The 15281-nt window shown below is 42.1% G+C and overlaps 1 protein-coding gene across 5 annotated transcripts in view; it reads left to right on the top strand.

The window, feature by feature from the left end:
• Positions 1-14852, top strand: part of arhgef3 (Rho guanine nucleotide exchange factor (GEF) 3) — a 95034-nt gene extending 80182 nt beyond the window's left edge. For all 5 annotated transcript variants that reach the window (XM_079891400.1, XM_079891399.1, XM_079891402.1 and 2 more), the window contains 4 exons: positions 3068-3325; positions 3728-3898; positions 13068-13254; positions 14270-14852. In XM_079891400.1, coding sequence (XP_079747526.1) covers positions 3068-3325; positions 3728-3898; positions 13068-13254; positions 14270-14505 — 852 coding nt within the window. In that variant the 3' untranslated portion in view covers positions 14506-14852. The remainder of the gene's footprint in view (positions 1-3067; positions 3326-3727; positions 3899-13067; positions 13255-14269) is intronic.
• Positions 14853-15281: the final 429 nt, after the last annotated feature.

Here is a 15281-nt window from a genome sequence, read left to right as displayed (position 1 = left end):
CACAAGGCTAGATGAGTCTACACAAGTCTAGATGAGTCTACACAAGTCTAGATTAGTGTACACAAGGCTAGATGAGTCTACACAAGTCTATATGAGTCTACACAAGTCTAGATGAGTCTACATAAGTCTAGATGAGTCTACACAAGTCTAGATGAGTCTACATAAGTCTAGATGAGTCTACACAAGTCTAGATGAGTCTACATAAGTCTAGATGAGTCTACACAAGTCTAGATGAGTCTACATAAGTCTAGATGAGTCTACACAAGTCTAGATGAGTCTACATAAGTCTAGATGAGTCTACACAAGTCTAGATGAGTCTACACAAGTCTAGATGAGTCTACACAATGAGTACACAAGTCTAGATGAGTCTACACAAGTCTAGATGAGTCTACACAAGTCTAGATGAGTCTACACAAGTCTAGATGAGTCTACATAAGTCAAGATGAGTCTACACAAGTCTACACAAGTCTAGATGAGTCTACACAAGTCTAGATGAGTCTACACAAGTCTAGATTAGTGTACACAAGGCTAGATGAGTCTACACAAGTCTATATGAGTCTACACAAGTCTAGATGAGTCTACATAAGTCTAGATGAGTCTACACAAGTCTAGATGAGTCTACATAAGTCTAGATGAGTCTACATAAGTCTAGATGAGTCTACACAAGTCTAGATGAGTCTACACAAGTCTAGATGAGTCTACATAAGTCTAGATGAGTCTACACAAGTCTACACAAGTCTAGATGAGTCTACACAAGTCTAGATGAGTCTACACAAGTCTAGATTAGTGTACACAAGGCTAGATGAGTCTACACAAGTCTATATGAGTCTACACAAGTCTAGATGAGTCTACATAAGTCTAGATGAGTCTACACAAGTCTACACAAGTCTAGATGAGTCTACACAAGTCTAGATGAGTCTACATAAGTCTAGATGAGTCTACATAAGTCTAGATGAGTCTACACAAGTCTAGATGAGTCTACACAAGTCTAGATGAGTCTACACAATGAGTCTACACAAGTCTAGATGAGTCTACACAAGTCTAGATGAGTCTACACAAGTCTAGATGAGTCTACACAAGTCTAGATGAGTCTACATAAGTCTAGATGAGTCTACACAAGTCTAGATGAGTCTACACAAGTCTAGATGAGTCTACATAAGTCTAGATGAGTCTACACAAGTCTACACAAGTCTAGATGAGTCTACACAAGTCTAGATGAGTCTACACAAGTCTAGATTAGTGTACACAAGGCTAGATGAGTCTACACAAGTCTATATGAGTCTACACAAGTCTAGATGAGTCTACATAAGTCTAGATGAGTCTACACAAGTCTAGATGAGTCTACATAAGTCTAGATGAGTCTACATAAGTCTAGATGAGTCTACACAAGTCTAGATGAGTCTACACAAGTCTAGATGAGTCTACACAAGTCTAGATGAGTCTACATAAGTCTAGATGAGTCTACACAAGTCTAGATGAGTCTACACAAGTCTAGATGAGTCTACACAAGTCTAGATGAGTCTACACAAGTCTAGATGAGTCTACATAAGTCTAGATGAGTCTACACAAGTCTAGATGAGTCTACACAAGTCTAGATGAGTCTACACAAGTCTAGATGAGTCTACACAAGTCTAGATGAGTCTACATAAGTCTAGATGAGTCTACACAAGTCTAGATGAGTCTACACAAGTCTAGATGAGTCTACACAAGTCTAGATGAGTCTACATAAGTCTAGATGAGTCTACACAAGTCTAGATGAGTCTACACAAGTCTAGATGAGTCTACACAAGTCTAGATTAGTGTACACAAGGCTAGATGAGTCTACACAAGTCTATATGAGTCTACACAAGTCTAGATGAGTCTACATAAGTCTAGATGAGTCTACATAAGTCTAGATGAGTCTACACAAGTCTAGATGAGTCTACACAAGTCTAGATGAGTCTACACAAGTCTAGATGAGTCTACATAAGTCTAGATGAGTCTACACAAGTCTAGATGAGTCTACACTATTTGCCATTTCAGACACACTCTATCCAGTCGCAGGATATCAAGCATGTTTGATATTTTGAGCGCATATTGTTTTCATTTGTCATGCAAGAAACAAGGTACATTTTTTTTTGTGAGTTTGATGTGTTTGAAACAAGTTGAAAGTCTGGTAGTGTGTGATCGTCAGTCCTTTAGTGTATGATGCCCAGGTTTTCTCTGTAACCGTTTACAAAACACTCCTCTCATCATTGGCTAATAATGTATAGTCCCATGGAGAAATTCTGCACATTTGTATTTTTCTACAGCACAAATGATAGATATTTATAGAAAAAAAAGCATTTTGATTTTCTTGGAGTTTTTTTTTTTTTAGCATTTAGTTGAGTAAACAGAAAAACCCTTGGTTACACAATCGTCATGTAAAATGGTTTGTGATTTTGAGATTGATGCTATGCGTTCGCTGAGGGAAATGTTTGGATCAGACGCGAGCAGGACCGTGTTCTTCAGAAGCTCATTGGTCTCTGTCTTGACCTTACCTGGCTCTGATATTATCAGACAGAACGTTAGTTCATTTCTAGCCATTAGATCATGAACTCAGTGGGAAGTTGGGTTAACATGGTTGTTAATGTTCCCCGCTGAGAGACACCGATGTGCTCACTATAAGTTTACATGTGCTAATTTTCAGATTCTGAAATTTCTGTTTATATGAACCCTATTATTTCAGGTCTACGCCACCCTTTCAATCTGGTCAAAAATAAATCAGATTGAGCTCAATCAGGTCTTTACATGAAGGATTTTGAGGCATCAGTCCCACTATAAACTGATTATCTGGGTCCATGTAAATGTAGCTAATGACTCCCAGCTATGTGAATGAGGCTAGCAACTGCTAGTTGGCTGGAGAATTGGCTAACTAGTCAGACGCCAGCACTAAGTGTGCAGCCAGTCTGAGTGTATCATTTGGGAAGTTTTAAGTTAAACTTAAGTCAAGCTAGCTTGTGAAATGGTAGTTAGTCAGAGATGAACAGGCTCCAGGCGCAGTATTGGACCCCCGTTCATGAAAATGTCTCTTTCTGTCTCTCTGTAGCTGCCTTGTCTTGACACCTACAACAGCTACTGCAGTAACCAGGTGGCGGCCAAAGCTCTGCTGGACCATAAGAAGCAGGACCCTCGGGTGCAGGACTTCCTCCAGCGCTGCCTGGAGTCGCCCTTCAGCCGCAAACTGGACCTGTGGAGCTTCCTGGACGTCCCGCGCAGTCGACTGGTGAAGTACCCTCTGCTGCTCCGAGAGATCCTCAAGCACACACCCAACGCTCACCCCGACCAGCAGCACCTGGAGGAAGCTGTGAGTTACGGCAGAGTCCTCTTACACTAACTCTGTAAAGGTGTACTGTGTACGTTTTAGCGGCATCTAGTGGTGAGGTTGTGAATTGCACCCAACAGAAGTTACGGTGGCCGACAGGAAGTGATGTCGTCGTCTGAGACAGCAGAGAGTAGCCAGTTAAGCAATGAGGTTTCTTTACAAAGATCAAGTAAGAAATTAGGAGAATACTAAATGGGGCAATTCAAGATATCTAAAGGCACGAAGAAACTTTTTTCAAGGAAAAAATGTTTAAATAAGTCATTTTGGTGATCAAAGATGAGTTTTAAAGGATACAATTATTGACTACAGGGGGACTTTAGCCTCTGGCAGCCACAGCTGTGAGATGCTCACCCTAATGGTCTCTTTTCTGTGCTGCTTTCATAGATTAACATGATCCAGAGCATCGTGGCCGATATTAACACACAGACGGGAGAGTCAGAGTGCCGCTTCTACAAGGAACGCTTGCTGTATCTGGAAAGTGGCCAGAAAGATCTATTGATCGACAGCTCGCGGATCCTCAGCTGCCACGGGGAACTCAAGAACAACAGAGGAGCCGTAAGAACTTCTAGCATTGTTTTAGTCATCTGTCATTCATGTGATTTGTGGGAAAAACGACCCCCAAAATCTTTGTCTTTACATTCCTGAAGAGCCGCATTTTTCCAGGATAGTGGCATCAAATCTGAAAAGTATTATAAAACTTATATGTATTATAAACTTATCTTTGGTTTGATTTGTAAACTAGATAGTGTATAAAAAAAACAAGCATCAACAGAAGCATAGAAAAAATTGTAAATACTTCATATTTCATTAAATGAAGCTATTTTAATAAATGTTTAATTGGCCTAACTAAATGAAGATCTGCAGAATAAACTGGACAGTTTTAGTATCTGACCTTTTTCAACATCCAACAATAATCAAACATAACTGATCAGTCATAACTTTTGATCTGGGTGTTTCTTTAATCTGTTCTTATATCTGACCTTAAGGAAGTTTGTTCCCACAATGAAAATATTGAAGAATTAAAGGACATGTACTAAGCACAATTCATTCAATTAATAATATTTTATATGAGTTTCAGTAGATTCGTTGATTAGTTAGCCTATTAGAAACAATAGGGCTAAATGGAGCTTATAAGCCCAATAGATAAAAATATTATATTTATAGATTATAATTACAGTCTGAGCATTAAAACTTTATATTGTTATTGCTTAAAATATTAAAAGCACGCCATCCACGCTAGCTAGGATGATTTTAATAGTAAGAAAAAAAAAAAAAACATTAATCTATACATTTTTAAAAAATCTAGCAAAAGTTGCTAGTTTCATCAAAATATTCTAGAAATAAGCATAAGATCGGCTCCAACTAATTTTTTTAAAAAGGAACAAATGTGTATATTTGAGGTGAAACCAATATTTTCTCATGTTTTCTTTACTTATTTATTTCAAGATAAAAAGGGGCTTATATGGTGCATAATAGTGTTGTTTCCCAAACCTGCCTAGAGAAGTAATTTCACTGCTAAACTATACAGCTAAACTTCACCGTAAAAAGTTAGTTCACCCAAAAATGAAAAATCACCCAAAAATTCTGTCATCATTTACTCTCATGTCGTTCCAAACCCGTAAGACTTTTGTTTATTTTCGAATCACAAATGGAGATATTTTAATGAACTTTGAGAGATTTCTGTCCCTCCGTTGAAAGCTACGCATCTACCATTTTGACGCAAAGAACCAATGAGGTTCATTCTCGTGTTATACAGAAGTTTGAGCTTCAGCAAGAACCAATGTGGTTCATTCTCGTGTTACGCTGCACGTTTGAGCTTCAGCAAGAACCAATGAGGTTCATTCTCGTGTTACGCAGCACGTTTGAGCTTCTGCAAGAACCAATGAGGTTCATTCTCGTGTTACGCAGCACGTTTGAGCTTCAGCAAGAACCAATGAGGTTCATTCTCATGTTACGCAGCACGTTTGAGCTTCAGCAAGAACCAGTGAGGTTCATTCTCGTGTTACGCAGCACGTTTGAGCTTCAGCAAGAACCAATGAGGTTCATTCTCGTGTTACGCAGCACGTTTGAGCTTCAGCAAGAACCAATGAGGTTCATTCTCGTGTTACGCAGCACGTTTGAGTTTCTCAAGAACCAATGAGGTTCATTCTCGTGTTACGCAGCACGTTTGAGCTTCAGCAAGAACCAATGAGGTTCATTCTCATGTTACGCAGCACGTTTGAGCTTCAGCAAGAACCAGTGAGGTTCATTCTCGTGTTACGCAGCACGTTTGAGCTTCAGCAAGAACCAATGAGGTTCATTCTCGTGTTACGCAGCACGTTTGAGCTTCAGCAAGAACCAATGAGGTTCATTCTCGTGTTACGCAGCACGTTTGAGCTTGAGCAAGAACCAATGAGGTTCATTCTCATGTTACGCAGCACGTTTGAGCTTCAGCAAGAACCAGTGAGGTTCATTCTCGTGTTACGCAGCACGTTTGAGCTTCAGCAAGAACCAATGAGGTTCATTCTCGTGTTACGCAGCACGTTTGAGCTTCAGCAAGAACCAATGAGGTTCATTCTCGTGTTACGCAGCACGTTTGAGTTTCTCAAGAACCAATGAGGTTCATTCTCGTGTTACGCAGCTTGTTTGAGCTTCTCAAGAACCAATGAGGTTCATTCTCATGTTACGCAGCACGTTTGAGTTTCTCAAGAACCAATGAGGTTCATTCTCGTGTTACGCAGCACGTTTGAGCTTCAGCAAGAACCAATGAGGTTCATTCTCGTGTTACGCAGCACGTTTGAGTTTCTCAAGAACCAATGAGGTTCATTCTCATGTTACGCAGCACGTTTGAGTTTCTCAAGAACCAATGAGGTTCATTCTCGTGTTACGCAGCACGTTTGAGCTTCAGCAAGAACCAATGAGGTTCATTCTCGTGTTACGCAGCTTGTTTGAGCTTCAACAAGAACCAATGAGGTTCATTCTCGTGTTACGCAGCACGTTTGAGTTTCTCAAGAACCAATGAGGTTCATTCTCGTGTTACGCAGCACGTTTGAGTTTCTCAAGAACCAATGAGGTTCATTCTCGTGTTACGCAGCACGTTTGAGTTTCTCAAGAACCAATGAGGTTCATTCTCGTGTTACGCAGCACGTTTGAGCTTCAGCAAGAACCAATGAGGTTCATTCTCGTGTTACGCAGCACGTTTGAGCTTCAACAAGAACCAATGAGGTTCATTCTCGTGTTACGCAGCACGTTTGAGCTTCTCAAGAACCAATGAGGCTCATTCTCGTGTTACGCAGCACGTTTGAGCTTCTCAAGAACCAATGAGGTTCATTCTCGTGTTACGCAGCACGTTTGAGCTTCAGCAAGAACCAATGAGGTTCATTCTCGTGTTACGCAGCACGTTTGAGCTTCAGCAAGAACCAATGAGGTTCATTCTCGTGTTACGCAGCACGTTTGAGTTTCTCAAGAACCAATGAGGTTCATTCTCGTGTTACGCAGCACGTTTGAGCTTCAGCAAGAACCAATGAGGTTCATTCTCGTGTTACGCAGCACGTTTGAGCTTCAACAAGAACCAATGAGGTTCATTCTCGTGTTACGCAGCACGTTTGAGCTTCTCAAGAACCAATGAGGTTCATTCTCGTGTTACGCAGCACGCTTGAGCTTCAGCAAGAACCAATGAGGTTCATTCTCGTGTTACGCAGCACGTTTGAGTTTCTCAAGAACCAATGAGGTTCATTCTCGTGTTACGCAGCACGTTTGAGTTTCTCAAGAACCAATGAGGTTCATTCTCGTGTTACGCAGCACGTTTGAGCTTCAGCAAGAACCAATGAGGTTCATTCTCGTGTTACGCAGCACGTTTGAGCTTCAGAAAGAACCAATGAGGTTCATTCTCGTGTTACGCAGCACGTTTGAGCTTCAGCAAGAACCAATGAGGTTCATTCTCGTGTTACGCAGCTTGTTTGAGCTTCAACAAGAACCAATGAGGTTCATTCTCGTGTTACGCAGCACGTTTGAGTTTCTCAAGAACCAATGAGGTTCATTCTCGTGTTACGCAGCACGTTTGAGTTTCTCAAGAACCAATGAGGTTCATTCTCGTGTTACGCAGCACGTTTGAGTTTCTCAAGAACCAATGAGGTTCATTCTCGTGTTACGCAGCACGTTTGAGCTTCAGCAAGAACCAATGAGGTTCATTCTCGTGTTACGCAGCACGTTTGAGCTTCAACAAGAACCAATGAGGTTCATTCTCGTGTTACGCAGCACGTTTGAGCTTCTCAAGAACCAATGAGGCTCATTCTCGTGTTACGCAGCACGTTTGAGCTTCTCAAGAACCAATGAGGTTCATTCTCGTGTTACGCAGCACGTTTGAGCTTCAGCAAGAACCAATGAGGTTCATTCTCGTGTTACGCAGCACGTTTGAGTTTCTCAAGAACCAATGAGGTTCATTCTCGTGTTACGCAGCACGTTTGAGCTTCAGCAAGAACCAATGAGGTTCATTCTCGTGTTACGCAGCACGTTTGAGCTTCAACAAGAACCAATGAGGTTCATTCTCGTGTTACGCAGCACGTTTGAGCTTCTCAAGAACCAATGAGGTTCATTCTCGTGTTACGCAGCACGCTTGAGCTTCAGCAAGAACCAATGAGGTTCATTCTCGTGTTACGCAGCACGTTTGAGTTTCTCAAGAACCAATGAGGTTCATTCTCGTGTTACGCAGCACGTTTGAGTTTCTCAAGAACCAATGAGGTTCATTCTCGTGTTACGCAGCACGTTTGAGCTTCAGCAAGAACCAATGAGGTTCATTCTCGTGTTACGCAGCACGTTTGAGCTTCAACAAGAACCAATGAGGTTCATTCTCGTGTTACGCAGCACGTTTGAGCTTCAGCAAGAACCAATGAGGCTCATTCTCGTGTTACGCAGCACGTTTGAGCTTCAGCAAGAACCAATGAGGTTCATTCTCGTGTTACGCAGCACGTTTGAGCTTCAGCAAGAACCAATGAGGTTCATTCTCGTGTTACGCAGCACGTTTGAGCTTCAGCAAGAACCAATGAGGTTCATTCTCGTGTTACGCATCACGTTTGAGCTTCAGCAAGAATCAATGAGGTTCATTCTCGTGTTACGCAGCACGTTTGAGTTTCTCAAGAACCAATGAGGTTCATTCTCGTGTTACGCAGCACGTTTGAGTTTCTCAAGAACCAATGAGGTTCATTCTCGTGTTACGCATCACGTTTGAGCTTCAACAAGAACCAATGAGGTTCATTCTCGTGTTACGCAGCATGTTTGAGTTTCTCAAGAACCAATGAGGTTCATTCTCGTGTTACGCAGCACGTTTGAGTTTCTCAAGAACCAATGAGGTTCATTCTCGTGTTACGCAGCACGTTTGAGTTTCTCAAGAACCAATGAGGTTCATTCTCGTGTTACGCAGCACGTTTGAGCTTCAACAAGAACCAATGAGGTTCATTCTCGTGTTACGCAGCACGTTTGAGCTTCAGCAAGAACCAGTGAGGTTCATTCTCGTGTTACGCAGCACGTTTGAGCTTCAGCAAGAACCAATGAGGTTCATTCTCGTGTTACGCAGCACGTTTGAGCTTCAGCAAGAACCAGTGAGGTTCATTCTCGTGTTACGCAGCACGTTTGAGTTTCTCAAGAACCAATGAGGTTCATTCTCGTGTTACGCAGCACGTTTGAGCTTCAGCAAGAACCAATGAGGTTCATTCTCGTGTTACGCAGCACGTTTGAGCTTCAGCAAGAACCAGTGAGGTTCATTCTCGTGTTACGCAGCACGTTTGAGCTTCAGCAAGAACCAATGAGGTTCATTCTCGTGTTACGCAGCACGTTTGAGTTTCAGCAAGAACCAATGAGGTTCATTCTCGTGTTACGCAGCACGTTTGAGCTTCAGCAAGAACCAATGAGGCTCATTCTCGTGTTACGCAGCACGTTTGAGTTTCTCAAGAACCAATGAGGTTCATTCTTGTGTTACGCATCACGTTTGAGCTTCAGCAAGAACCAATGAGGTTCATTCTCGTGTTACGCAGCACGTTTGAGCTTCAGCAAGAACCAATGAGGTTCATTCTCGTGTTACGCAGCTTGTTTGAGCTTCAGCAAGAACCAATGAGGTTCATTCTCGTGTTACGCAGCACGTTTGAGTTTCTCAAGAACCAATGAGGTTCATTCTCGTGTTACGCAGCACGTTTGAGTTTCTCAAGAACCAATGAGGTTCATTCTCGTGTTACGCAGCACGTTTGAGTTTCTCAAGAACCAATGAGGTTCATTCTCGTGTTACGCAGCACGTTTGAGCTTCAGCAAGAACCAATGAGGTTCATTCTCGTGTTACGCAGCACGTTTGAGTTTCTCAAGAACCAATGAGGTTCATTCTCGTGTTACGCAGCACGTTTGAGTTTCTCAAGAACCAATGAGGTTCATTCTCGTGTTACGCAGCACGTTTGAGCTTCAACAAGAACCAATGAGGTTCATTCTCATGTTACGCAGCACGTTTGAGCTTCAACAAGAACCAGTGAGGTTCATTCTCATGTTACGCAGCACGTTTGAGCTTCAGCAAGAACCAATGAGGTTCATTCTCGTGTTACGCAGCACGTTTGAGCTTCAGCAAGAACCAGTGAGGTTCATTCTCATGTTACGCAGCACGTTTGAGCTTCAGCAAGAACCAATGAGGTTCATTCTCGTGTTACGCAGCACGTTTGAGCTTCAGCAAGAACCAATGAGGTTCATTCTCGTGTTACGCAGCACGTTTGAGCTTCAACAAGAACCAATAAGGTTCATTCTCATGTTACGCAGCACGTTTGAGCTTCAACAAGAACCATTGAGGTTCATTCTCGTGTTACGCAGCACGTTTGAGCTTCAGCAAGAACCAATGAGGTTCATTCTCGTGTTACGCAGCACGTTTGAGCTTCAGCAAGAACCAGTGAGGTTCATTCTCATGTTACGCAGCACGTTTGAGCTTCAGCAAGAACCAATGAGGTTCATTCTCGTGTTACGCAGCACGTTTGAGCTTCAGCAAGAACCAATGAGGTTAATTCTCATGTTACGCAGCACGTTTGAGCTTCAGCAAGAACCAATGAGGTTAATTCTCATGTTACGCATCACGTTTGAGCTTCAGCAAGAACCAATGAGGTTCATTCTCGTGTTACGCAGCACGTTTGAGCTTCAGCAAGAACCAATGAGGTTCATTCTCGTGTTACGCAGCACGTTTGAGTTTCTCAAGAACCAATGAGGTTCATTCTCGTGTTACGCAGCACGTTTGAGCTTCAGCAAGAACCAATGAGGTTCATTCTCGTGTTATGCAGCACTTTTGAGTTTCTCAAGAACCAATGAGGTTCATTCTCGTGTTACGCAGCACGTTTGAGCTTCAACAAGAACCAATAAGGTTCATTCTCATGTTACGCAGCACGTTTGAGCTTCAACAAGAACCAATGAGGTTCATTCTCGTGTTACGCAGCACGTTTGAGCTTCAACAAGAACCAATGAGGTTCATTCTCGTGTTACGCAGCACGTTTGAGCTTCAGCAAGAACCAATGAGGTTCATTCTCGTGTTACGCAGCACGTTTGAGCTTCAGCAAGAACCAATGAGGTTAATTCTCATGTTACGCAGCACGTTTGAGCTTCAGCAAGAACCAATGAGGTTCATTCTCGTGTTATGCAGCACTTTTGAGTTTCTCAAGAACCAATGAGGTTCATTCTCGTGTTATGCAGCACTTTTGAGTTTCTCAAGAACCAATAAGGTTCATTCTCATGTTACGCAGCACGTTTGAGCTTCAACAAGAACCAATGAGGTTCATTCTCGTGTTACGCAGCACGTTTGAGCTTCAACAAGAACCAATAAGGTTCATTCTCATGTTACGCAGCACGTTTGAGCTTCAGCAAGAACCAATGAGGTTCATTCTCGTGTTACGCAGCACGTTTGAGCTTCAGCAAGAACCAGTGAGGTTCATTCTCATGTTACGCAGCACGTTTGAGCTTCAGCAAGAACCAATGAGGTTCATTCTCGTGTTACGCAGCACGTTTGAGCTTCAGCAAGAACCAATGAGGTTAATTCTCATGTTACGCAGCACGTTTGAGCTTCAGCAAGAACCAATGAGGTTCATACTCATGTTACGCAGCACGTTTGAGCTTCAGCAAGAACCAATGAGGTTAATTCTCATGTTACGCATCACGTTTGAGCTTCAGCAAGAACCAATGAGGTTCATTCTCGTGTTACGCAGCACGTTTGAGCTTCAGCAAGAACCAATGAGGTTCATTCTCGTGTTACGCAGCACGTTTGAGCTTCAGCAAGAACCAATGAGGTTCATTCTCGTGTTACGCAGCACGTTTGAGCTTCAGCAAGAACCAATGAGGTTCATTCTCATGTTACGCAGCACGTTTGAGCTTCAGCAAGAACCAATGAGGTTCATTCTCGTGTTACGCAGCACGTTTGAGCTTCAACAAGAACCAATAAGGTTCATTCTCATGTTACGCAGCACGTTTGAGCTTCAGCAAGAACCAATGAGGTTCATTCTCGTGTTACGCAGCACGTTTGAGCTTCAACAAGAACCAATAAGGTTCATTCTCATGTTACGCAGCACGTTTGAGCTTCAACAAGAACCAATGAGGTTCATTCTCGTGTTACGCAGCACGTTTGAGCTTCAGCAAGAACCTGTGAGGTTCATTCTCGTGTTACGCAGCACGTTTGAGCTTCAGCAAGAACCAATGAGGTTCATTCTCATGTTACGCAGCACGTTTGAGCTTCAGCAAGAACCAATGAGGTTCATTCTCGTGTTACGCAGCACGTTTGAGCTTCAACAAGAACCAATAAGGTTCATTCTCATGTTACGCAGCACGTTTGAGCTTCAACAAGAACCAATGAGGTTCATTCTCGTGTTACGCAGCACGTTTGAGCTTCAACAAGAACCAATGAGGTTAATTCTCGTGTTACGCAGCACGTTTGAGCTTCAACAAGAACCAATGAGGTTCATTCTCGTGTTACGCAGCACGTTTGAGCTTCAACAAGAACCAATGAGGTTAATTCTCGTGTTACGCAGCACGTTTGAGCTTCAGCAAGAACCAATGAGGTTCATTCTCGTGTTACGCAGCACGTTTGAGCTTCAGCAAGAACCAATGAGGTTAATTCTCATGTTACGCAGCACGTTTGAGCTTCAGCAAGAACCAATGAGGTTCATTCTCGTGTTATGCAGCACTTTTGAGTTTCTCAAGAACCAATGAGGTTCATTCTCGTGTTATGCAGCACTTTTGAGTTTCTCAAGAACCAATAAGGTTCATTCTCATGTTACGCAGCACGTTTGAGCTTCAACAAGAACCAATGAGGTTCATTCTCGTGTTACGCAGCACGTTTGAGCTTCAACAAGAACCAATAAGGTTCATTCTCATGTTACGCAGCACGTTTGAGCTTTAACAAGAACCAATGAGGTTCATTCTCGTGTTACGCAGCACGTTTGAGCTTCAGCAAGAACCAATGAGGTTCATTCTCATGTTACGCAGCACGTTTGAGCTTCAGCAAGAACCAATGAGGTTCATTCTCGTGTTACGCAGCACGTTTGAGCTTCAGCATAAAACAAATATCTTCATTTGTGTTCCGAAGGTAAATGAAAGTCTTATGGGTTCTGAAGGACATAAGGGTGGGTGATGACAATTTTAAAGTTGAGTGAACTAACCCTTGGTGATTAAACGTGCATCAAACATTATTAATGAATTGTACTCTGTAACAAATTAAAGTTTCTCTCACTCTCTCGTTCTGCAGAAGCTGCATGTGTTCCTGTTTCAGGACGTGTTGGTGATCACACGGGCCGTTACCCAGAATGAGCAGCTGTGGTATCAGCTCTACCGGCAGCCGATCCCTGTGAGAGAGCTGGAGTGGGAAGACCTGCAGGACGGAGAGATGCGCCTGGGCGGCTCCATCAGAGGGGCCTTCAGCAACCATGAGCGGAGTGAGTCAGAAATTCATCACATTTCATCAAAAGTGTCAAAAATTGCCAGGTACTCTACCAGTCAAAAGTTTTGGATCAGTAAGATTTTTAATGTTTTTAAAAGAAGTGTCTTCTGCTCACCAAGGCTGTATTTATTTGATTAAAAATACAACAAATAAAACAATAATATTGTTTAATATTATGACAATTTAAATCAGCTGTTTTCTGTGTGAATATATAGTAAAGTGTAATTTATTCCTGTGATCAAAGCTGAATTTTCAGCATCATTACTCCAGTCTTCAGTGTCACATGATCCTTCAGAAATCACTCTAATATGTGGATTTGATGCTCAAAAAACAAAAATGTGTACAATTTTTCTTTTTCAGGATTCTTCAGCATTTATTTGAAAATCTTTAATAACATTATGAATGTCTTTACTATAACTTTTGATCAATTTAATTAATCCTTGATGAATAAAAGTATTAATTTATTTTATTTATGTCCCCCCCCCCCCCCCCAAAAAAAAACCATTCTTACTGACCCCAAACTTTTGAAGGGTAGTGTTTAATGTCACAAAAGCTTTCTATTTTAGGTAAATGCTGTTCTTTTGAACTTTCTATTCATCAAAGAACCCTGAAATAAAAATGTAAATAACTGTTTTCAACATTGATAATAATGAGAAATGTTTTTTGAGCATCAAATCCACATATTAGAGTGATTTCTGAAGGATCATGTGACACTGAAGACTGGAGTAATGATGCTGAACATTCAGCTTTGATCACAGAAATAAATTACACTTTACTATATATTCACACAGAAAGCAGCTGTTTTACATTGGAATAATATTTCATAATATTACTGTTTTTTTGGTATTTTTAATCAAATAAATGCAGCCTTTGGTGAGCAGAAGAGACTTCTTTTAAAAACATTAAAAATCTTACAGATCAAAAACCTTTGACTGGTAGTGTGTACAAAAACTGTGAAAAGCTATACACGTCTGCCTTACTCATGTCAAACTCTGTTTGTCCTCGTCCAGCCAAGAACTTTTTCCGGGTGGTGTTTCGTAGTGGAGGACAACTGCAGTCGCACTCGTTCCAGGCCAGCGACGCCTTCAACAAACAGCAGTGGCTCAACTGCATTCGCCAGGCCAAGGAAGCTGTGGGATGTGCAGGAGCGAGGCGGTGTGCGCCACCTAGAGGCTGTTTGGACTACAGCATGATGGACACCACTGAGGCGAGCCTGGGTCTGAGCACTGAACGCCCACAGACGTAAACACGTAACCGAGTGTGAACATAAACCTTCACCGTTCTGCTTCACCAGCGATCCTCTTCAGTATTGTGTTGCGGAGATGCCACCATTCGCAGGAAGCACTTCTCTGGAATTGACACTACCTTTGTTTCTCAGTGTTCCTCAACTTATATGTTATACTTGTGCCTTTCTTTCACTGTGCTGTTGTTAGCTGACAGTTTGTCCACGAGGATGAGCTTTCTGCCACTCCACATGCTGTAACACTGGACCGTTTCACAGTAAAGCGCACTAAAATGCACTGCTGTCTGTGCATGAGGACAGTCTCATTGGGTTATAGGTGAAATGTTCATTCAGTGATCACCCATTAAAAATGACCAGTCGAATGTTTTCGCAACAAAGGGCAATCATAGTGTTTGTGCGCAGTGCTCTCTTCATCTCATATGTCACAGCACTGTACGATTAAAGCATTTGAACATCGATGTCAGAGCCAGAAACAGCTGTTTTCTTGAGATCCACTTGAGAGCAAGGATGAAAATTATTACTTGTATTGAAGAATCAGCTGCAGTTTGGGGGAAAAAACCTATTCTCTGAAGCACTTGGATTTAGAAATTAGCTCAATTCTGAAGTGTCTGGCGTTGGAGACTGCTTTAGTCAGGGTTATTTCCTGAACCTGTGATTGACATTGTGGCAGAAATATCGATCTTACACATGCATTCTTCTTAAACAAGTATTCTGTTGGACTATATGTTGCATAAACTGGAACTGAACGTCTCTTGTGCCATGTAGGTCAGCTCAGTCTT

The sequence above is a fragment of the Squalius cephalus genome (genome assembly GCF_949319135.1).
Source record: "Squalius cephalus genome assembly, chromosome: 13".
Classification (NCBI taxonomy): domain Eukaryota; kingdom Metazoa; phylum Chordata; class Actinopteri; order Cypriniformes; family Leuciscidae; genus Squalius; species Squalius cephalus.
The sequence above is the reverse complement of the archived record's forward strand: the minus strand, read 5'-3'. Positions and strand labels throughout refer to the sequence as shown.